Below are 25,265 nucleotides of genomic sequence, written 5' to 3'. Positions count from 1 at the left end.
AGGACAAGAATGTTCAATGGACTGCTCATCAACAGCACATTTTTTTATGCTTGACACAGAGGCATAGTTCATTACTCAGAAGCCACTGTACTTTGAAATGCTGATCTTACATTTTTGACAGCTATGGAATGAGTGGTCAAGGCCCAGAAATTATATACACTTATTATATAGGTGAGTTACAAAGTGTTTTTTAATATTGACTTTGATTTACAAAAGAATCTTGTTTTATTTTGTATATGAGGAAACCAAGAGTTACATTGACTTTCTCTATGTCACATGGTTAATAAATGATGGAACTTAGTCTAGAGACCAGATATTCAATTAATATTTGTTGGATGAATGAATGAAGAGTCACTGCAACTTCCTGAGTACTTAACATGTTCTGAGTCTAGCCAACAATCCAGTTCAGTTCTCAAGTTGGTAGGTGTGCAATACTTAGATTCAAACACACCGGACTTTTAGGTCGTGATAGTCTTTCTTGTGTGTTTAGCATACTGTTTAAACACAGAGTCTTAAGAATCAGGCATGATTTATTTTGAACACTGGAAATGCTGTCTGTGATTTGTGTGACCTCAGGAAGTTCCTAAATCTTTTTATGCCCAATTACTTCACCTACTAAATAAGATTAGTACTTTCTACTTCTCAGAAGACAGTAAGCAGTTAGAATAATGCCTGGATTTTAGGAGGCATTTGACTAATATGTGTTGAAGAAAAGACGGAAAGGAGGGAAAAGGAAGAAAAAGGGAGATAGAGGAGAGAGAGAAGAAGGGAGAGGGAAGAAAAGAGGAGAAAGGGGCAAAAAAGTACAAGAAAGAGAGTGGAAGGGAGAGAGAAATGAGAGAAGGAAGGAAGGGGCAAAGAAAGAAAAAAATAAAAGAAATGTTTTATTTAGTGTTTAGACTAATTGTAGCTACTGTTGTTATTTTGAGAGGAAGTTTCACATAGAGACTGTATTACGCATGTCTTTTAAATCTGATGCTTGGCCATCATGGGGCGCTGCTGACTCTGGAGAAACTGCCTCTTTCAGGGCTAGCCAACTACTAGAGATAGTAAAGGACTTACCTGAAAGTATGTCTTTCATCTGCAAACCAACTACCTCTTTTATTGAGGTTTTCATACTTGGGCCACTATTTCCAGGTCCTGATTATGGCCCCTGTGCCCCAGAGCCCACTGAAATTATTCAAACTAGCCAATCCTAAGCCTTCTTATCCTGCTTCACCCACCCACGATAAATGCTCTTGCCCACACTTTCCCCTCATCCCCTCTGCCTCCTGACCAACTCTGGGGTTTCACCATGTGGCCCGTGTGGTATCTGTGCCCCTCCTCTTGGGAACTGTGAGTAACAAACTATCTTTCCAATGGCAACCGCCTCCTGATCTGTTGGTCTGACCATACTTGAATAATATAACCTATATTTTGATACAGTGACAAAAGCCTAATCTTCATTTGTCTTTTTGGAAGGAAACAACCAATCTGGGTTAGAAACATGTTACTTACTAGCTGTAGAGGAGTATTTCAGGGAAGGAAAAAGACAGATATAAAACATGAAAAAAAGGAATAATAATGTGCCAGAAAAATAAGGAGTTGAGGATAATTCCAGGCAGAAGAAATGCATGTGTAAATAATGGGTGAGAAAGAGCATTGTGCTTTTTAGAAACTAAACGTATTTTGGCATAATTCACTCTACTATAGTTTTATACCCCTTTTCACTGGGCAGTAAATATCTGTTCATTACAGCATCTCTAAAAGACTGGTTTATTGAGGGTTGGACTGTGTTTCCTTCATTTTCCTATCACCATTGCCAAGCACAGTGTTGAAAATTACTTATTGAATAAATGAATATATAGATGAATTAGGAATGAATGAATTAGTTAAAAGTACTGAAGGTAAAGGCATAGGTTTGCAAAAATAGAGTGGTAGAAATTAGTTATGTTATGCCATTTTATTAAATAAATAAAAATCAACTTATCCTCATGATTAGAGCATATTAATGTATTTTTAAACATCAGTATTAACAGGGTATTCTAAAAACAGTTTATTTACTTCTGGCAACATTGAGTTTTGCTCTAGGCTAAATGAACAGCAGATTAGAAATAGTACATCAGGGTTCCTAGAAGTAGATTGATTGATAGCTGCTATGAACTGACTGCTGACAGTTGTGGAAGAGCAATAGAAACATCTACCAGAAAATCCTGGCAATTTAGTGTTATCTAGGATTATATTTAAAAATCCATGAATATTCATTATGATGTCCTTATTCAATAAGAAAATGTTTGGTTGTATATGGTTTCTTCAGTTCAATAAAGTCATTTAAAAAATCAAATGTAAATAAAATACCTATGTTATTTAGAAAGTGACAAGTAAAATAAATATTCATTTCCTCAAAATGCTCCTGGAAAGACTGATGCACAGATGCTCTCTCTACTTCCTTCCCATTTGTGGCTTCATTTGCATTTTACCCCGTCACTCTACTTAAATTGTATTTACCAAGTCACTAGTAACCTCTGAAGTTTTCCATTTAATGAATATTTTTCAATCCCGATTACAGATGATCTCTTTGCAGCCTGTGGCATGGCTGATCGTGCCATCCTTTCCTAAGTCTCTTCTCTTGGCTTTCTTGATCACTCCCATGTCTCTTTTGATTATTTTTGGTCTCCTTTCTTGGCTTGTCTTCATCTACCTGCTCCTTAACAATAGGTGTCCTCCTCAACCTTCGCTTCTTACCTTCTTTATGTCCTTGAGTAATCCTAATTATTCACAAAGCTTCAACTCCATATTGAAGACCCTTATGTCATTATTTAGCTTTACTCTCTCAAGCTACATCAACATGCTCAAAAGTGAACTCAGCACTCTTTCCTTTGCCTCCCCAAACTCCTTTTCTGTTTCCTGTCTTAGAGAATGGTACCACCATCTAGTCAAAGTCAGAACCTTGGGAGTCATTTTTCATTCCTCCTAATTCAGGATCTATGTCTAATTAGGTCACCAAGACCTACTTTTCTACCTCCTTGATATCTCCATCCCTCCTGCTACTTTCCTGGTTTAAATTCTCATAATTTCTTGCTTGAATTACTGGAATAGCCTTTTCAAGTTTCTCAATGTCTCTAATTCTCTGTATCTATTAGAGTGCTCTTTTTAAATTTCAAATTTGATCATATCATTCACTTGTTTATTATTCTTCAATGATTCCACTGGAGCATCAGGATAAAGTCACATTCCTTAGAAAGACCCTTCAAAAAATGGTTCCTCCAACCATTCTAACATCAACTTGAGCAGCATCTCCCACCGACCCCACTCACCATACACTCACCATGTTCTGCCTATATGAGTAATTTAGCATTCCCTGAACTAACCATGCTCTCTTCCATCCCAGTAACATTTCACATTGCACCTTTTACCTAGAAAACCTTTCCTGTCCTTTCTTCTGCCCTACCAAAATTCTTTGTCAAATTCACATGTCCTCTAAGATGCAGTATTTGCTTTATTTCCTCTGGAGTTTTTGGGTGAGGCTAGGTTGTTATTCCTTCTCTGTATTCAAAGTTATTGCCACCAATGTGTTTGTCATACAAAATTGTAACATGTTTAAAATACTACCTTTTCCCTGAACTCCTGGAGAACTCTGGAACTGAAATCATAATCGTGTGTTGTCCTCAATGCCTTATCACACTGCCCAGAGCACACTGTGTGACTAGTATGTTGAATGCAAGAATAAACATGCCATATTGATCAGAAAGATGGCGACTGGTTTGGAAGTAGGGAACGATTTGAGGCTAGTATAAATCATTTATATTTCAGGGCAGAGTGTACTGATGGAGAAACAACTAAACACAAGAAAGGAGTCTGGCCAACTGCAGAAGAATGTATTACAGTTTCGGTCACTTGGTAAACTAGTGTCATAGCTGTGGTCTTGCCAAGGGAACAAATTTCACATTCGTAAGCCCCTGTTCACTCAGTAATGGGAGTCCCTCCTGATGATAGTGAGCAGGTTGCATGAACATCAGGCAAAGAGTAATTAGAGGTAGAATAACCTGTGTTCTAGCAGTTCTTCCTGGCAGGAAGGTCTGGGAGTAGTTTGGAAGGGCTTTGCATTATAGAGCAGAAAGGAGTTCAGAAGGTAAAGAATATGGATTATGTATTAAGGTGCTAAACTGAACCTCTATGCTTAGAAACCTCTTAGGTTCCACAGCCTATTCAATAAATGGACGAGAAAGTGCAAGTGCTGATCATCCAACTCTTTTGTGACCCCGTAGACTATATGCGCCAGGCTCCTCTGTCCATGGAATTCTCCAGGAAGAATACTGGAGAGGGTAGTCATTCCCTGCTCCAGGGAATCTTCCTGACCCAAGGATCAAACCTGGGTCTCCTGCATTGCAGGCAGATTCTTTACCATCATACCTGATATGAATAATGGTCAGGGAAGTTAATAAATAAATGTATGTGGGTCCACATTGCCCTCAGGAGTCCTTTCTGAGCCATCATTGAATGAAGGATGTGACAGGCACAGAATGAGCGAGTCCACAGAATGAGGATGACAGATATCAGATACGTTTTTATACTGTTCTTTGAGGTTGGTGACAGTGCCATTGATTTGAGTGATAGGACCCATAGATCATCCTTCAGAACAGCTTTAAGTTATCTGAGGAGGTACAGGTGATCCGTGAACCCTCTGAAATACTGGCTGTGGGGATGTGCTCCTCTCCACCTCTGAATATAGCGTGCATAGGTTTCATGAGAAACTCAAGGAGGTCTGAGATCCTCTCCCCTCTGCCCTTTACAACTACTGATCAAAAAGAGAAACAATTCAGATGGCCTTTCCCAGTTGCCTCTGAAGTCCTGTGCCCAGGAACAAGGATGTTGCGGTGCAGCTGCTGCTGCATGTCATATCCAGTGTCCGTTGGGCCTCAATTTATCTCACATTCTGGGGAAACACAGTTCTATTTGCCATGCCTCCCAGAACTGTAATATATTTTGAGTGAGTTCCAGATGTCTTAAGAGATGCCAGATGGCTCATGAGAGGCAGACCAGCTTCAAGGAAAATGTGCCCCATTTTCTTCAATATGAACCACAAATTTAAGCTTTCAGGGCCAGCTGTGGGGGGAAGACATTCAGAGCCTGCTCTGACAGCCAGCACTCCATGTGGCCATCACTTGACCCTGGGAAAGAGCCTCCTTCCTTAGACTACTTTGCAGTGATAATTTCACCAAACACTGATTTAAAAAAAAATATCTATATTTGTATCTATATCTATATCTATATATATATATGGAAGGTAAACCTATTTCCTGAGTGCCTCACATATCAAACAGTATACTAAGTGCTTTCACATACTTATCTTACTTAATCCTCGCAATAGACACAGGAGGTAGATATTTGGAGCCCACTTTTTTCCAGATGGAAAATCAGAGACTCAAAGAGCTTAAGCAAATTTATTTTGATTTTCAAGTCATTCATATTCCATTCTATGAGTGTCATCTGAGAACATTCAAGCTTCACTGATACTGTTATGTATTTTATAATCTGACAAAGAGTGGTTCCTGCTTAGTCAATTTCTGCTGATCTTCTCAAAAACACAATAAAGGCCATTTATGATGTGTGGAAGCTCCTGTAATGTTCTCTCCTCCAGTGAAACATGCTTGAATGTTTAATATTCATGTATACAGCACGCATGCACACTATCATGTGACTTTGCCTTTGCATGGTTAGTTGACTGTATAAATGAAAAAGAAAGAAAGCTACTTCTGTCATAGAATAAGAATCCACTTTCAATATATTGTGTCCTTGGTTTCTTAGTAAATATCACTTGCTCTTTTGAATCCTCTGACTCTCAATTCTTAACTCCTGTTTACTTGGATGAAAGGCATTTTCCAATCTTTGCTTCAAGACCTTTTTTCCCCTATAAATTACAATCCTTTTTGCTCCTCTGGATTTTTAATTCCTGTATCCTAGACTCAGTAAAATCTTCCAGCTATCATCTGCCTATTGGAGTTCCAATTCTGTCTCTCAGTGTCCAGTATTCTTCTGTATTTGAATCCTGGCTCTGCCTCTTGCTAGCTGTGGTCCTTTAGAGATTCAGTTGTCTTCTCTGAGAATCAGTTGTTGTTTATTTCATTTATTAAATGGGTATTATAACATCTACCTAGATCTTCCATTTACCTGTAAATGTTCAATGAGTAAATATAAGTAAAGCATTTAATGCAGTGTTTGGCAGTTTAGGAAGAACTCAGCAAAGCCTGGTGATGCAAGTTGTTGTGAATGGAATTGCAGTCAATGTGGTCACTATTATTTTACCTGTATGCAAGGTAATCTCATGAGTGGAGTTTGTTTGGGTGAATACAACACATGAGTTAATATGGTTCTGGATCCTCTTTTATGAAACATATCTATCCAGTTAATTAATGCTCCAAAACAGCATTGCTAATCTCTATCAGCAATAAACCACATCAGTTCCTACAATTTGGTGTCCCTAAAGAACAGAGTACCGCCTGCTGACCTCACCGGAAACTGGTAGAGGGTGTGATACATGCACACTTAGCTTTGGAAAAAATATTTGTTTTCCACTGTGAAATATTGTTTGGATAGTGTCATACTGTCTATTGTTAGCATAAAACATAGCCCAGTGTAAGTCATTCCTGGACCAATTCGGCATATTTCATAATTCTTTACTCTTGTTGTTTTTTCCTCTTGGGCGCAGAAAATAAGTTAATTGTGAAATGTAATCCACAGGCAGAACACAGATCAAAACTGGGCTTTTTTTTAAATTTGAATTTTTATTTCAGTGTCTTTTAATCACTTTAAACTTTAGTTTAAATATAATTGTATTTATTTGTTTTTGGCTGTGCTTTGTCTTCATTGTTTTTGTGTGGGCTTTCTCTAGCTGTGGTGAGGGCAGGCCACTCTTCACTGTGCTGTGCAGGCTCCTCATCGCGGTGGCTTCTCTTGTTGCAGGGCACGGGCTCTAGGGCACGGGGCTTCAGTAGTTGCTGGGCATTGGCTCAGCAGTGGCAGCTCTTGGGCTCTAAAGCACAGGCTCGGTCATTGTGGTACATGGGCTTGGGGATGTGGGATCCTCCTGGACCAGGGATCAAACTCAGGTCTTCTACATTGGCTGAAGGTAGATTCTTTACCACTGAGCCACCAGGGAAGCCCTCATTTTAAAGTTTCTATTAAACAAGAAATGGCTTGATTTCCAAAGAAAGAAAGTGAAGTCGCTCAGTCGTGCCCGACTCTTTGCAACCCCATGGACAGTAGCCTGCACCAAGCTCCTCTGTCCATGGCATTTTCAAGGCAAGAGTACTGGAGTGGGTTGCCATTTCCTTCTCCAAAGAGATGCCAATTTATTACATAAGAAATTAGAGGTTAAAACAGGAAAAGGAAATCTTTACTGTAAACATTCTGTTTTCTTTAGCTCATTATTTTCCTCTTAGTTGATTAAAATTTGGGAAGTGATTATTAGACTTACATAATAAATACTGAACTTACATAGTTTAAGTTTTCCTAGGACCTACATGATTAGTATATATTCACTCCTACTTTCAAAGCTAGCCAGTTATGGATCTCAGAATGTTTATTCTTAGTGAACTGCGCCTTCTTACTATAGACCCAGTGCCCCAAGATAGCCTTCTGGAGATGAATGAATCTGAAATCTAATTTAGGTTACCTTGTGTGGGGGCAGGCAGCCAGAGAATGAGCAATCTTCTTTTCGAAAACTCAGGTTGAGTTTCTCTATGTTGAGTTTGGCCTTGGTTGCCCTCAGTGCCATCTTCAGGACTTCCAACAGGCTCTCGTTCACGTCTGACTGTGAGTTGTAGTCTTGAGGGGCAATACTGCTTGGAGAAGCAGGAGAAAGGCTGTGAAAAGACAATTTACTCAAAGCTGCTGTGTGTTTTCATATCCTATCTCTTACCCCTGCCATACACTGTGGAACCAGAGAACCCACCCAGCAAGGCCTTCTAAATCTGGGTAACCTCATCACGGGACTGCATGTGGAGACTGCATAGACCAACTAAAGTTTGTTCTATTCTAGTGAGTCCCACAGTCTCTTCTCTCAGAGGTATGAATCCATTCAACTAGATCATAGACTAAAACTTGTAATCCACTAATTTTTTTCCAGGTGAGGGAAACTTAGAATTGACCATAGCAGTTTACTTACCTATTTGATCTTATTAACACTTTTCTTAAGTCCAGATAACTATTGATAGCAAATATCAATAGCAATTTGATAGCAAATTCCCAAACTGTCCATTGCCACAAGCAAAGCAGATCCTACCAGATCCCTGTAGCCAGGGAAGCTATCTAGAAGGAAATCTTGAACCAGGTAAACTTCTTTCATTATCCTTGACTCTGCTCTTTGAATCTGGAAAACCCAGAAAAGTTTTGGGAACAATTATTTACTTACCGTCTGGCATCCAAATGTATGTAGTTACTAAGATGGTATATCTGTTTGTTGTTTCTTTAAATGATTGGTGAAAACAATGTGATAAAGTGTTATAGTCATTTATTTTATGAAACTACTTTGGGGTGTTTACTCATTTAACATTCCAGTGTATGTGTTCTTCCAGATCCAAGCTGTGCTATCTCCTTCAGAGTGAAGCTTTTCCTGTTTCCTCTGTTTCAACTTAAGTTCCACTTCTCTAGACAGACATTCTATGATATCCCCCAAACTCCATTCATGTAAATCAGTTTCCTTTCAGTGGTATGCTGGTAAATCATTAATGACCAGCTCTCTAAGATAAAGCTGTAATCTGCAGCCTTACTAATATTTATGGTGCAAAAACTCCCACCATGGTCAGTTTCCAGTTGCCAATATGATGTCCCTGAGTGAGGCACTGGGAACTGAGGTTCACAGTCAGCCCCCCTAGTGCTCCTGAACCCCCTGCTTGAGAAACTCTTTCAAATTTCTTTGTTCTTTTCCTGTAATAAGTTTCCCTCAAGTTGGCAATTGCTTCCTGATTCTTTTAGCTGTTGTTTTCTGTCTGACCTCCCTTGTAAACTGTACCATAAGATGTGGGCTGAGTCTGTTTTGCACCTATATCTGTGGATCTTGTACAGATTGGCAAATCTGTTCCGGATTTGAATCAGGTTTCCTTTCCCTTTCCTTTTCTTGTAACACCAGTTTCTGTAGGAAGGAATTCATAAGAAAGACTTTGGCCCTCGGCTCAGCACACGGAGTACTGAATGGGAGGTTTTATATGGAGCCCATTTACTGCAGCTGGTGGATTTCATAGAAAAACCTTCTGCAGGAGTTTACTTCATCTGGTCCAACTTAGGTGATGAAAGCTGTTGCCACTGGTGATGCTGGAGGCATTTTAAACATCATAGAGCTGTCCCACATAAAGCTCTACCTGACAGAACATGGGAGGGACTTTTTCTGAGCTGTACATTAATTAATAAAGAGCCTGGATTCATTACAGGCCATCAGTCCTGCACTTCCGCAAACACACTGTCTGGTTTATATAGAGCAGCACCTTCTCTGATGAATTCAGAATGATATCTTTATGGACCTTTTTTATATAGTAGATATCCAAATGTTCCTGCAAGTGAAATAATGCAAGCTCTTTGGATAATTGGAGGTGCCGATGACATTCCACAGATATTTATTGAGCATCTCCCATGTGCCAGGAACTATGCTAGAACTATGCTGGACACTGAGTTGGCCAGGAAAGACACTATTCCTCACCTCAAATGTCAAAGAAGTAATTATAAGCACAATGACTACTATAAAAAGAAAGGGCTATGAGGTTATACAGCAAAGAGATATAACCTAGTCTAGGGCTCAGGAAAGACTTCCTGTCTAGGATTCATGAGACCCATATCTGCCAGTAAGTGGCCATTTGTTCTGATGCATCATCTCCTACTTCTTGAGGTTGCAAATCTCACTATCTGTACTATATGAAGTATGGCTGCTGATTATTAAATATTGCTAGGGATTTATGGTTCTCAGTAGGGAAGTTGCTCCAAGTGATAGCTGACTGGTGTACCCATATGGCAGCATCACTTTCTTTGGACTGTGAGCCCTTGAGGGAGAGATTGAGCCTTGCCAATCTCTGAATTCACTGTGCTCAGCAAAGTGTGCCTGGCAAACAGCTGGCATTCAACGGATGCGTGTAGAATGAAGTAATGCAACCAAAAAGGGCACATTGCACAGTGTAGAAAGGAATCAAGTCTATCACTTGGTCCAAGGACAATTTTATAGGAAACCCTGCCTTTTTCCTAGAGTGAAGTGACATACTTTGGTGCCATGGCTCTTAACCACTGTGTCACATTATTTGGAACTGGAAAGGATGTCTTCTGGTAGTAGTAATAGTAGTATTAGCCGCTCAGTTGTATTTGACTCTTGCAACCCCATGGGCTGTAGCCTGCCAGGCTCCTCTCTGTCCATGGAATTCTCCCAGCAAGAATACTGGAGTGGGTAGCCATTCCCTTCCCCAGGGGATCTTTCTGACCCAGGGATCTAACCTAGGTCTCTAGCAGTGTAGGCAGGTTCTTTACCATCTGAACCTCCAGGGATAGTTTCAAAATAGTAACAAACCATATCATGTACCATTTTTAAGAACTATGCATTGACTAACTCAGTTCCTCTTACAAATCTATAAAGTGAAGGGAAATCTATCATTGTTTCCATTTAACAGCTGGAGAATGGAAGCACAGAGAGGGTAAATGAACAGCCCAAGTTTACAGAGTCACTAATGGGCAGAAACAGGAATTGAGTGTAGGTTTCTGTCAATAGAAGTTATGCTCCTAACCACTGCATTTTGTCATTTTTCATGGAGAATACAGACTATCATGCTTTACTGTGTCTCATCTCTAATGCTGTTCCTCACGTCCTATATTTATGTTGGGTTCTTTCTTTCCTTTGAGATTATATGAAGGAATTGCTGATTTCTGTACCTCAAACCTTTTTCTGCTAGTGCCCGTAACCCAGAAGTTCACTGTCTGAACATATTTCTGGAATCACACTATAAGGACAGGAACTCTGCCCGGTACACACTCATTTATTATTTCATAATGAGGTTTTTCATTTTCACATGGCAGTCTCATAAAAAAGACGCATTGTTGCAAATAACTTTGTATGCATGCCTGCACAGGAGGGAGAAAAGAAAACTATAAGCAAAAGGCAAAGCATTGGTAAAGAGTAAACTGATTTTGCAGTGGGTGAAGTTTTCAAATGTATTACTTCCAAGATCCCTGCCAGCTCTTGAAGTCTATACACACTATGCCCATAAATAGGGAGAAAAGTACCTTTGATGGGTACTACTCTGAGTTTCTTTTACGTTGCTGTCCTCAACTCCTTTGTTTTGCTCTGTATCTTCTGAAGCTGCAACTTTTAAAAACCAGAGTAGCTTTTCATAATTCACCTGAAAATTAAATATCAAAGAGAATATCCTCATTTAATTTACACTTAGGGGAAAGAAGATACCTGCTGAGATAAAATGTCAGTTCAGTTCAGTTCAGTTGCTCAGTTGTGTCCGACTCTTTGCGACCCCATGAATCACAGCACGCCAGGCCTCCCTGTCCATCACCAACTCCTGGAGTTCACCCAAACTCATGTGCATCAAGTCAGTGATGCCATCCAGCCATCTCATCCTCTGTTATCTCCTTCTCCTCCTGCCCCCAATCCCTCCCAGCATCAGGGTCTTTTCCAATGAGTCAACTCTTTGCATTAGGTGGCCAAAGTATTGGAGTTTCAGCTTTAGCATCAGTCCTTCCAATGAACACCCAGGACTGATCTCCTTTAGGATGGACTGGTTGGATCTCCTTGCAGTCCAAGGGACTCTCAAGAGTCTTCTCCAACACCACAGTTCAAAAGCATCAATTCTTTGGTGCTCAGCTTTCTTCACAGTCCAACTCTCGCATCCATACATGACCACTGGAAAAACCATAGCCTTGACTAGATGGACCTTTGTTGAGATAAAATGTATTTGGAAAAATTTTTAGCATTGAAAAATTTAAAAACAGATTTAAAAATATAGTAATCACTAGTGCTTTTTTTTTTTTGTCCAACAATTCCTTTTATTTTCCCTTCTGGACATGTGGTAAAATGATACTTGCTGGTTGTTTGATGGTTGAGTAGGGTCATGATCAGTTCTGGCCAGTGAGTTGAGAGCAGAAGTGACTTGCACTACTTCTGGGCTGAGGATTAAACTGCTGACATGAACCCCGCCCCCCCCCCACCCAAATATCTCTTTATCCCCTCTGCCATCACATCCACTAATACTCCAGAGTGGATGCTTCACCAGCCTGGATTTGGAGCTAAGATGATGATGGTACTGAGAAGAGACTAGGCAGGACTCATTATGAAAAATAAGCTTTCATTCTTTTAAGCCACTGAGACTTTGGGGCTCTTTGTTACAACAGCATGACCTAGCCTCTACCTTCTCTCTCTCTCTCTCACAAGTCTCATACATTTATTATATATATTATATACTTATATTTAGATATATTCAAAAGATAAAGTCAGATTACTTGGGGGCAAGGCTTTATTTACCTAAGTGAAAAACTTAAGACTTTCTTTTTTTTTTTATGTAGGAAAAGACTAAAAGAATGTCATCCATTTCCATTGCTTGACTGGATGATTATTCTAGGGGCTCTGATGGGCAGACAACTCCAGGGTAGTGGAGGTGGGTAGCAGTGGGGAAGGGAAGCCAGATAAGGTCCTGATAGAAACTAGGACTCAGGCTGGAGAATTGACTTGAATTGAAGATTCATAAAGGTTGCACTAATAGATTGACATTGTATTGCTAAATACTTTTCATAAATATAAAATTAATTCTATTTTTGCAGGTTAGGAGTGGGCAGGAGATAGAACCTACTAAATGTTTAACATGAGGCCAGGTCATTTGCATTTATTATATTACTAAATCTTTACATTAGCCTTATGAGATTGGTTTTGGCCTGATTTTCCATCAACACATGCTCATTTACGATTTTTCCATTGCTATTGTTTCTTCCTACTTTAGGATATCATCTTCTCACTCCCAGAATTCTGTTACACTTGGACTATGCTGTGTATTCACTTACAGTGTGAACTTAGGAAGTGCAATGCTCAGAAAAAGAACCCTGGCCTTATCTTTGGGGAACCTTTATCTCTGCCCTGGGTCTGCCATTAATTCTCTGAGTTTCCTGAGGAAATTCCTTGATCCTCTGGGTTTCAGTTTCCTAATTAGTAAAATGATGGTGATGAGCCATATTTCAAAGATGCCTCCTATCTCTAAATCTCTAGGAACTGTCATGATACATCTTTATCAAGTTCTCCATTCTAACCTCAGAGCTTATAGACCAATCAGCTTGTAAACAGACCTGTTATCTTGAATCTCTAACTATTCCAATGATGTTAAAAGCAGACAATGAAATCTGGGACAGGAAACCTTTTAAAGAGAAATTAAACAGGGCTAACCCCACTGGTGGTACATGGTGGTACCGTCTTGGATGCTAGGCTTCAGCATTATGTGAACCAAGAACTTCCAGATGTCCAAGCTGGATTTAGAAAAGGAAGAGGAACTAGAGATCAAATTGCTAAAATTCACTGGATTATACAGAAAGCAAGGGAATTTCAGAAAAACATCTATTTCCATTTCATCAACTATGCTAAAGCCTTTGACTGTGTGGACCATGACAAACCGTGGAAAGCTCTTAGAGAGATGGGAATACCAGACCATCTTACCTGTCTCCTGAGAAACCTGTATGCGGGTCAAGAAGTTAGAGCCCTGTGTGGAACGACTGGTTCAAGATCAAGAAAGGAGTATAACAGGGCTCTCTGTTGTTACCCTGTTTGTTTAACCTATATGCTGAGCACATCATGAGAAATGCCGCACTGGATGAATTACAAGATGGACTCAAGATAGACAGGAGAAACATCAACAATCTCAGATATGCAGATGATACCACTCTTGTGGCAGAAAGCGAAGAGGAACTAAAGAGCCTCTTGATGAGGGTGAAGGAGAAGAGTGAAAGAGCTAGCTTAAGACTACATATTGGGGGGAAAAAAAAAAAACAACTAAGATCATGGCATCCCGCCCCATTACTGCATGGCAAATAGAAGGGGAAAAAGTGGAAGTCGTAACAAATTTTCTCTTCTTGGGCTCCAAAATCACTGCAGACAGTGACTGAAGCCATGAAATCAGAAGATGATTGCTTTCTGACAGGAAAGCAATGACACACCTAGACAGTGTGTTGAAAAGCAGAGACACTGCTCTGCCGACAAAGGTTCTTATAGTCAAGGCTGTGGTCTTCCCAGTGGTCATGTGCAGTTGTGAGAGCTGGACCATAAAGAAGGCAGAATGCCAAAGAATTGATGCCTTTGAACTGTGGTGTTGAATTCCTGAAAGTCCCTCGGGCAGCAAGGAGATCAAACCAGTCGATCTTAAGGGAGTTCAACCCTGAATTTTCACTGGAAGGACTGATGTTGAAGCTGAAGCTCCAGTATCATGGTCATCTGATGTGAACAGATGACTCATTGGAAAAGTCCCTGATACTGGGCAAGATTGAGGGCAGAAGGAGAAGAGGGCATTAGAGGATGAGATGGCTGGACTGCATTACTGATGCAATGAAATGAACTTGGGCCAACTCCGGGAGATGGTGGGGGACAGGGAGGCCTGGTGTGCTGCAGTCCATGGGGTCACAAAGAGTCGGACATGACTGGGCGACTGAGCACCACCAACAACAAAGGACCTAAATCTATCTTCTATTTGGGTCTTATCTGACTAGAGATTTCTACATATGACTATAAATAGGCTTTGCAGCTTAGGGGTCAATGGCAAAGGTTATTTTCAAGAAAGAAACTTACCTTTTGATTCTATTACTCTGGTGGGTACAAGTCAAATAAACAAAGGGGACTCAATAAAGTAGCAAGATGGTCCTACCATTTCAGGAGAGCTCCCCCTAGAAAATCTCTGGCAAAGGATCTTGACTGTTGGCAACTGCAGAGGGACTTCAAGCCTTAAGAAGAGGTGGCTCAGCTGAGATTGGAGAAGAAATCCTGAAGAGACAGGATCCAATATCTTCAGCGCTTTCTGAAGTTTGTCTAATAAGCCAGAACTCAAAGGAAGAGACTTGAGTTCTCTTCTGACCAGGGCAAGAAGAAAAGTGTCTTCTTTTTTTGACCCACTTGGTCTCTGGCCAATATCCTGAAACAACAACAACAACAAATTAACAGGGCTCTAAACCAAAATGACTGAAGACCAATGCAAGGAAGCAGAAAAGTGCTTGAGTTGGTATTAGAGCCTCCACATTCAGGCCTTGTCCCGAATAGGAAGAATACTTATACTTGAAAGTAAGTATTCAAGTAAGTATTCAATATGGATGTATTCATTAGTTTGTAATGTCTCAAGATCTTTTCCTTCAGGTGAAGAAAAGAAGCAAATCATTTCAGAGTACATACCCTGATAGAAGGTTCTTTAAGGTATATCATTTGTCTTTTACAAAATATATATTTTTTATTTTATGAGAATTTAGAATGATAAATCTTAAAGACCGGGATCTGGGAGGAGGAAGAGGGAAGGAAGATGCGATGGTCATGCGGAACATTTGAGGTTTGCCTGTGGGCTCCCAGGGAAGTTTCCTGGAAAGCTGATGAGACGTATCAGGTGTGGTATCCACCAGTCTATCTTAGACCATCTTATTATCTGTTCCACATCAAAATACACAGTTGACAAATAATATCCCTTCATCTACAATAGAAAACAGCTCAACAGCTCCCACCTTGTGTTGGTCAGAGCTGCTCCTTGCCATCTGTTCTAAGGACCAGTCCCTAAAGTTTCTCCTGGGGAGGCCATGGATATAGGACAGGGACTGGTCTCCAGTTGGTTGAGAGATGCAGTAGACATTTGCCTGGTTGGAAACCTTAAATAAGCAAAGATAAATGGATCAGAAGGGATGGGGAAGAGAAAGAGGAAAAAAAAAGGAAAATATGAGTGAGCCAACTAATTCTTAAAACATGGTCCCATTCCAAAAGACTTCAAGCCCCGAGGTCATTGGGTCATTTAATCCCCCAAGAAGAGAGCTTATCTCAACATTAATTTCAGCATTATGCAGTTAACACAAGTTTGATAAATAAATGGGCAGTTAGACACGTTTTCTTTTGTGTATGATAAAAGGTGTGCCGGGAGCCGGCATATTGCATATTGAGTGCATATTGCATATTGAGTGCAGCACTTTCCACAGCATCATCTTTCAGGATCTGGAATAGCTCAACTGGAATTCTATCACTGCTGGGAGCCAGCGTGAGGAGCTCCACCCATGACGAAGGTCATGAGGAAGGAGGCTCGGCATACGCAAAGGCGGGATCGAGCCTCAGGAGTCCCCCTGGAAATTCTCGAGCATCTACCTCCCAAACCAGAGTCTGCCTACTTTCTGCTTTTTGCTTTCACCTACACCTCTGACTTTATGGGGGCTGTCCCCCACTACCTCTCTCTGAAAAAAAGAGTTAGCTTACAGCTCCAGTTAATAATTCCTGGGTGTGACAGTGTTTCAACCTACAAACTCCTTTGGAAATCCTCTAGCCTGCCTGAATAGGTTTTTCCGGCCACATGTGATTGTTCAGAGCCTCCCAACTGTGAGAGGCAGGAGATGTTCTAAACTGCCTAAACACAGATTCCTTTGAGTAGTTAAAAGATTGATTAGAAATTGTATTGGTGAAGGGTTTTTCACTTGTTGGGCCAATGTTTGCTGCTAAGTCTCCATACTCCTTACCTACTGTGTCCTTGGCAGTGTATTGATTGATATAATGGGTGTATAGAAATGTAAAATGCAGCTTTGTCCAATGCTTTTTTGGAGGCTGGTGCCTGACTTTGGAATAATCACCTTTAGAGAAAAATAAGTTTCTTAAAATGTTAACAGGCCTCCTGGCCAGAAGATGATGTCAATCACCTGAACTTTTGCATATGATAAGTTTGAAAGCCTGGCTTCGATTAGAACCAGGAACTGCTGTCCTTGCATGACTCCACCCCTTCCCCCATTATCCTCTATGCATAACTTAAGATATAAAAACTACTTTGGAAAATAAACTGTGGGCCTTGTTCACTGAAACTTGGTCTCCCCATGTCACTCTCTCTCCCAAATTCTAGCTGAGTCTCCATCTGGAGCGCGGAACCCACCATGCTTGCTAATTATGCCTGGGCTTCTAAGATCCGACCGGGGAGGCCTCAGTGTCTCCTCTCCTTCGGGAGAACGGAAGGACGCCTGCGGCCTACGTAAGTGGTGCAAACTTCTTGTCTTGAAGTTTTATTGGTCTCCCGCGTAAACCAAGCTACTCAGCCTCTTTTCTCCACTGAATTTTCCTACTGAGCTATCCTCATTCTATTACTCTTTGTATCCTTAATTAATGTGTAATTAAGCAGTTGTTTCCTGACCCTCGCCTATGCCGTCTCTCCTTCGAATACCCTGGATCAGCTGCGGCTGCCCCCCGGCAGGTGTTTGTGACAAAGGAAAAGTAAGCCTGCAAACACATCTTTCATATGCAAACCAATCAACCCTAAATCTATGTCTCTAACCACCTCCCTTATCTAACTCACATACCAACTCAGTATTTCCCCTGTCCCAAATGAACCTAGGTCCACATATCAGACTGGGGATAGCCCCTCTACCCAAAGCCCACTCACTGGAGTTGTTCAAGCCAGCCAGTTCTAATCTGCTAACCCTGCCTGCATTACCTTTCCTATGGAAACCCCAATAAAGGCCGTGGCCTGTGCTTTTCCCTTACTCTTCTGCCTCCTGATTGACCTTGCTGCTTCCACATGTGGCCCTGCACAGTGTGGCATACCCTCTTTCCCTGGGAAATCTAAGTCACAAGTTCTTTCAAAGGCAGTTGTCTCTTTATCTGTCACCTCACCATACCTGATTAAAAGGAAATCCTGGGTACAAATTTAACCACATGGCCATATTTAATATCAGGTCATTGAAAGGAGGCATTATGAGAGGGATTCACTAAAAACTGAATGTCCATACTCATTTGATAGTTTATATTGAATAACCTATCAGTATAAATAGCAACCTGAATGGTTTATAGTCATTAAACATTTTAAAGAAAAATCAAAGTCTCTCTAGAGTGGGCTGAGTGAGCAGGAGTGGCAGAGTTCTAGAAGAGGCAGTTGTGGAGGAAAAGCAAGACAAAACAAGCAAAATGGCTTTGAAAGGAACGTACTACCAATCAACTGTGATAATTATTAAAATTAAAGCACTAACACTTTCATTCTCATGCTGCCAGATGCAAAAAGCACATTTTAATTTTATTTTTGAAACTGTGCTACTGAGTTTGCTGCTAGTCACAGATTCTTTTTTATTTTCTGAGAGAAAGCAGAGCTGATACTTCTGAGAAACAGTGTAAATAGCATATATGTATTTTTAAAAATGTATAAGGAGAGAATTTAAGAGACAAAAGATCCTAGGGCTGGCAGTGAGAAGAGCCAGGCTCTGTCTGTGAGATCTTGAAACATCATTTAAGCTCTCTGGGTCTCTTATTATTCGTTTGTGAAATGAGAGTTTGTATTTGCTGATTTATAAGATATCGTACTATTGCTTCTCTTAACATTTTCAGCTTTACTTACCTCTTCCTAGGGTTATCTTCGAGTTTACCTGTAATTTAGAACAGAGTCTCACACTTGCCAGTCCTTAACCCACATTTACTTTTCTTTTAGAGCTAATTCAGCCGGTCCAGACTGCCTGCTACATCCCAGACAGGAAAGCTTATTTTCATCTATATGTGAAGAACAGGAATCTAGAAGGAGCTCTGATTGGTTTACTCCTTTCACTGTGGCAGGATTCCACTTACCCCTTAGTCAAGGTGGTAATGAGTGTCTCTGTACCAGGCAGCCATGGCTGCCATCTGGCCAGCCAGGATCCTACACTCAGCAGACAGAACCAATTAGTCAGGCCCCACACTTCCCACGAGGTCTTGCTGTGTTTGATGGGTGGGTGTTAGCCCTGCTGAGCCTTCCATAAGAAACCTCTTGAATCCTGGGAGGGGAGGGACAAATTGTCTCCCTCTGGCACTGCAGAGCTAGTAAAGAATCCAGACTGTGGAGGTCCAAGAACAACTTAGCTAGTGAACACTCTGCCTGTTACAGTGGCTAATGCAGACCCTGTATCCCAAATGGGTAGAGAGAGGGTCAAACAAACTTTCATTTATAAGAGAAAAACTAGAAATGATTTAAATGCCCATCAATAGGGATTAAATGAGACATGTTATATCCATATAAATGAATGAATATAGTTTGGGGATTAAGGCCCTAGAATCTGGACCTCAACTGTGGCTCTGCCACTTCTCAGCCTTATGACCTGGGCAAAGCACTTGATGTCTTTGTTTTTCAGTTCCTTCTTCTATGATCTTAAGATAATAAAAGTTCCTACCTCACTGAGTGCTTGGGAGTAGTAAGTTAGTTAATATATGTAAAGAGCTTAGAATAGTGCCTCTGGGTGTGTGTGAGTCACTCAGCTGTGTCCGACTCTTTGTGACCCCATGGACCGAAGCCCACTCCTCTGTCCATGGAATTCTCCAAGCAAGAATACTGGAGTGGGTTGCCATTCCCTTCTCCAGGGCATCTTCCCGACCCAGGAATTGAACTGGGATCTTCTGCACTGAGGGCAGCCTCCTTACTGCCTGAGCCACCAGGGAAGCTAGAATAGTGCCTGGCATGTAGCAAATTCTAAGTGTTAGTTCTGAGTATGACTCTCACAGGGACATTAAACGTAATGCTTAGGATGAATTTTTTGAAGCTGTGGGAGAATTCTGGATATGAAATGAATAGACCAGGATGACAAAGAACATATATGTGATGATTCATATTTGGTATCTATGCATGAAAAAAAGATGAGAAAGAAATAAACTATTATTTTTCTTTGCATTTTATTTTTTCTTATTTATATTCTTCCATTTTCCAAAATTTCTACATGAGTATATAATATGGTACAGTTAGAAGGATCAATAAAAATTTTAGGAGAAAAATGAGAAGTCCCCAGTGTTTGAGACCTTGCAGAACATGGTCTGAGGTCCATTGGTGAACTGGTAGCCACTCCATATTGTAATTTTTGCAGAGTTCTAATGAATTCTCATGACTGAAAACTAGTGAGCATCTGAGTGATTTAGAAAGGGCTATTAAAATGATAAACTAAAGATAGTTATGTTAGAGTTTACCGCAGACTCTAATCCAGTATTCTACTAAAATATCCGACTGTCACTCCATTCTGGGCAGTGCTACAGAACTCCTCCTCTATATATTTGTGTAATTGCAATTTCAGCAATTTTTTGAAACGGTACTTTGTTACCAATGAATCATTAGTTGGTCTTAATTGGGTCCAATTTTCTATTGCTGCTACTCTTGCTTTTTAATTACAAATTAATAATCATTTAGATTCAGCATTATCAAGTTAATCTGTTGTGGATTGTTTGGTTGATTCTTAGCAGAGGGCAGTGATAATGTATTAACATTTCTATCAAGATAGTTTAGGGCTGATAATTTTTTGATATCTAGACATGATTTCATTGGATTTTAAAAATAAATTATCTTTTCCTATAACATTAAAGCAGACAAACCCTCCTCCTCCAACACACCCCAAATTTGCACAAGTGATGATGCATCACTGTATAACTATCATTTAGCCACAGAGTAGGTTGACCAATTCAGTTAGCGGTCAGTGAAGATGCAATATACAGAATGACCTCAAAATTCATTTTCAGATTTAAAAAATGATTTTGATTCTATTTGATGCAAAATGTATTAATTACCATTAGGACAAGCATGTGTTGATGTGAGTCTGTGTTTCCAACCCAACTGAATTTCCTAGCCAATTACCAAGAAAAGTTTAAGAATTTTTTACTCACTTTGCCATCCAGAAATCTACAACTGAGTGCTCCTGTTAGGAGCTTCCCGTTGTCCTCTGGTTTCTGGTTGTTCTCTTCGTGCTTGCTCTCTTTCACATCATCTGGGTCATGATTGATTTGATGATCTATGGGATCAATCGGAGCTGGTGGGTCTCCACTGATCGGCTTTGCATCACCAGTCACTGATTTCTGGTGCACTGTTTGAGTTTCTGCCTTCAAGTTCTGGTTCTCCTTGCTGCAAAGAAACAAGTTTTGTACTTTGTTACTCATGGCACATTCCACCTGCACTAAGCTGGCATAAGAAAAGGCAGGTGTTAGTCTGGTGGTGGGAATATTGGTAATTTACATGACTGAATGAAGAAGTAAACGTTAGTTATTTGTCTAGGGATCATTAACCATACAGAAACCATGTTATTTTCTCAGGCTTTACCTTCCTTATAATCTATCCATCTGCTCTAAAATCCTTACTGTAAGAAATGGCAGTTTCAAAGATGAACCCTAAAGGTTATTACTTATCTTTCTTCTTAAAAGTCTAACAGGTATTTTCAGTGTTTACAACTAGAAAAAGAAGAAAGTCAAGGCATTTTGCCAGCTCCAGTTCTGCTCTGTGTCTCTCCTTAATTGTCTCGCCGGAAGGCTTCTTTTTCTCTCAGTAGTCCTCCATTTAATTTTAATATTAAATAGAGGGGGAAAAATTGTAGGAATGACTCAAAGAAATTTATATAAAAACAAAAATCTACAAATTATGCAACTTTGTTTAATAACTAAAAGACATAAGTCACAACAATGACACGGTATTGTTTTAAATATAGAAAACTTCTTTGGAAATAAAAAATACAAATGCTCATGGTCACATAAATAAATAGAATTCTTATAGTGGGTGACAAGACTAAACATATTAAAGGGTCAGGAAGCTAAAATTTTTGACCTAGTAAGTCAATTTTTAAGAATTTATATTAAGTAAAAAATGTGGAAAAGAAAAATTTTAAACTATTTATTAATAGATGGATGTGTTGAGTGTTTCATTCTATGTTTGAATGAGATAATGTATGGTGCTATTAAAATAGTTACAAATAATTTTAATGAAAAAATGTCTTGTTATACAAATAAATGAAAAAGATAATTATCTCAAATCTATAAACTCATGTATAAAAAAATGTGTCTTTGTGTGAGAGTGCATAATATATGTAGAATGAAATATGTCAGAAGTAAACAGTAAGAACCTCCTAACAGAAGCCAGGATATTACATTATACTACAGGCATTGTACTGTTGTTAGTCATTCAGTCATGTTCAACTCTTTGTGACCCAGACTGTAGCCCACCAGGCTCCTCGGTCCATGGAGTTCTCCAGGCAAGAACACTGGAATAGGTAGCCATTCCCTTCTCCAGGGGATTTACTTGACCCAGGGGTTGAACCAGCATCTCCTGCATTGTCAGGTGGATTCTTTACCGCTGAGCTACTTGGGAAGCCCACATTATACTATATTATATACTATATACCATATTATACTATATAATAAAGCTATTATTCTAAATTTCTGACATGAAGAAATATTATTTTATTATCAAGAAAAATAAATTAAAAAAAATAGCTATGCATTATGCCTAGAGAGTTTTGCCAAGAGAATGCACTGGTCATAACAAACACCCTCTTCCAACAACACAAGAGAAGACTCTACACATGGACATCACCAGATGGTCAACACCGAAATCAGATTGATTATATTCTTTGCAGCCAAAGATGGAGAAGCTCTGTACAGTCAGCAAAAACAAGACCAGGAGCTGACTGTGGCTCAGACCATGAACTCCTTATTGCCAAATTCAGACTTAAATGGAAGAAAGTAGGGAAAAGCACTAGACCATTCAGGTATGACCTAAATCAAATCCCTTATGATTATACAGTGGAAGTGAGAAATAGATTTAAGGGACTAGATCTGATAGATAGAGTGCCTGATGAACTATGGAATGAGGTTCGTGACATTGTACAGGAGACAGGGATCAAGACCATTCCCATAGAAAAGAAATGCAAAAAAGCAAAATGGCTGTCTGGGGAGGCCTAAAAATAGCTGTGAAAAGAAGAGAAGAGAAAAGCAAAGAAGAAAAGGAAAGATATAAACATCTGAATGCAGAGTTCCAAAGAATAGCAAGAAGAGATAAGAAAGCCTTCTTCAGCGATCAATGCAAAGAAATAGAGGAAAACAACAGAATGGGAAAGACTAGGGATCTCTTCAAGAAAATCAGAGATACCAAAGGAACATTTCATGTAAAGATGGGCTCGATAAAGGACAGAAATGGTATGGACCTAACAGAAGCAGAAGATATTAAGAAGAGATGGCAAGAATACACAGAAGAACTGTACAAAAAAGATCTTCACGACCCAGATAATCACAATGTTGTGATCACTGACCTAGAGCCAGACATTCTAGAATGTGAAGTCAAGTGGGCCTTAGAAAGCATCACTACGAACAAAGCTAGTGGAGGTGATAGAATTCCAGTTGAGCTATTCCAAATCCTGAAAGATGATGCTGTGAAAGTGCTGCACTCAATATGCCAGCAAATTTGGAAAACTCAGCAGTGGCCACAGGACTGGAAAAGGTCAGTTATCATTCCAATCCCTAAGAAAGGCAATGCCAAAGAATGCTCAAACTACCACACAATTGCACTCATCTCACACACTAGTAAAGTAATGCTCAAAATTCTCCAAGCCAGGCTTCAGCAATATGTGAACCGTGAACTTCCTGATGTTCAAGCTGGTTTTAGAAAGAGCAGAGGAACCAGAGATCAAACTGCCAACATCCACTGGATCATGGAAAAAGCAAGAGAGTTCCAGAAAAACATCTATTTCTGCTTTATTGACTATGCCAAAGCCTTTGACTGTGTGGATCACAATAAACTGTGGAAAATTCTGAAAGAAATGGGAATACCAGACCACCTGATCTGCCTCTTGAGAAATCTGTATGCAGGTCAGGAAGCAACAGTTAGAACTGGACATGGAACAACAGACTGGTTCCAAATAGGAAAAGGAGTTCGTCAAGGCTGTATATTGTCACCCTGTTTATTTAACTTATATGCAGAGTACATCATGAGAAACGCTGGGCTGGAAGAAACACAAGCTGGAATCAAGATTGCCGGGAGAAATATCAATAACCTCAGATATGCAGATGACACCACCCTTACGGCAGAAAATGAAGAGGAACTAAAAAGCCTCTTGATGAAAGTGAAAGGGGAGAGTGAAAAAGCTGGCTTACAGCTCAACATTCAGAAAACGAAGATCATGGCATCTGGTCCCATCACTTCATGGGAAATAGATGGGGAAACAGTGGAAACAGTGTCAGACTTTATTTTTCTGGGCTCCAAAATCACTACAGATGGTGACTGCAGCCATGAAATTAAAAGACGCTTACTCCTTGGAAGGAAAGTTATGACCAGCCTAGATAGCATACTGAAAAGCAGAGACATTACTTTGCCAACAAAGGTTCGTCTAATCAAGGCTGTGTTTTTTTCTGTGGTCATGTATGGATGTGAGAGTTGGACTGTGAAGAAGGCTGAGCGCCGCAGAATTGATGCCTTTGAACTGTGGTGTTGGAGAAGACTCTTGAGAGTCCCTTGGACTGCAAGGAGATGCAACCAGTCCATTCTGAAGGAGATCAGCCCTGGGATTTCTTTGGAAAGAATGATGCTAAAGCTGAAACTCCATGTACTTTGGACACCTCCTGCGAAGAGTTGACTCATTGGAAAAGACTGTGATGCTGGGAGGGATTGGGGGCAAGAGGAGAAGGGGACGACAGAGGATGAGATGGCTGGATGGCATCACTGACTTGATGGATGTGAGTCTCAGTGAACTCCGGAAGCTGGTGATGGGCAGGGAGGCCTGGCGTGCTGCGATTCATGGGGTCTCAAAGAGTCGGACATGACTGAGCGACTAATCTGATCTGATCTGATCTGATTGATGTAGTGGAAAGGACCCATTTTAAAGCATGTCATATAATCTGGGCATAAAACAATTGCTACAACACTTGTTGATTTGAATAAGGCCAAGATTGACATATGCATATTTTTTACATTAATTCTCCTAGTCATGGCAGCATGAGAAGCAAAGAAGGCTTAGGAAAGAACTGAGAGGAGCACCTACATTTACAGAGCGAAGAGCTCCTGTAATTTCTTCCAAGGAGACTTGGAAGAAATTCTAAGTAAGGTAGAAGAAAAACTAGAAGAATGTGGTCTTAGCAACAAAGTGAAGAGAATGTTTCCAGAGAGATGGCATAATCAACACCTCACATGCTGTTGAGAAAAGTGAGTTCTAAAAAGTGTCCATTGAGTTAAGCCATCAGGACGTCATCAGCAAACCTGACATGAGGAATTCCCTGAGGTGATAGAGGTAGACACTAGACAGAAGTGGGTTGACAAAAGAGGAGGGATCAGAAACCAAAGGTAGGAAGTATAAAGACCTCTGTG

General features: G+C 40.2%; 1 protein-coding gene across 1 annotated transcript in view; it reads right to left on the bottom strand.

Annotated features, from left to right (window-relative positions):
• The window catches only part of C6H1orf87 (chromosome 6 C1orf87 homolog), a 95,332-nt gene that overhangs the window by 48,710 nt on the left and 21,357 nt on the right, over positions 1-25,265 (bottom strand). Inside the window, exons 3-7 of the mRNA XM_044944908.2 lie at positions 20,810-21,044; positions 15,694-15,834; positions 14,856-15,119; positions 11,236-11,351; positions 7,655-7,820 (exon numbers count right to left, since the gene is read on the bottom strand). Coding sequence (XP_044800843.2) covers positions 7,655-7,820; positions 11,236-11,351; positions 14,856-15,119; positions 15,694-15,834; positions 20,810-21,044 — 922 coding nt within the window. The remainder of the gene's footprint in view (positions 1-7,654; positions 7,821-11,235; positions 11,352-14,855; positions 15,120-15,693; positions 15,835-20,809; positions 21,045-25,265) is intronic.

Source organism: Bubalus bubalis, chromosome 6 (genome assembly GCF_019923935.1).
Source record: "Bubalus bubalis isolate 160015118507 breed Murrah chromosome 6, NDDB_SH_1, whole genome shotgun sequence".
NCBI classification, from domain to species: domain Eukaryota; kingdom Metazoa; phylum Chordata; class Mammalia; order Artiodactyla; family Bovidae; genus Bubalus; species Bubalus bubalis.
Note: the sequence above shows the minus strand (reverse complement) of the source record. Positions and strands in the feature narration are given on the sequence as shown.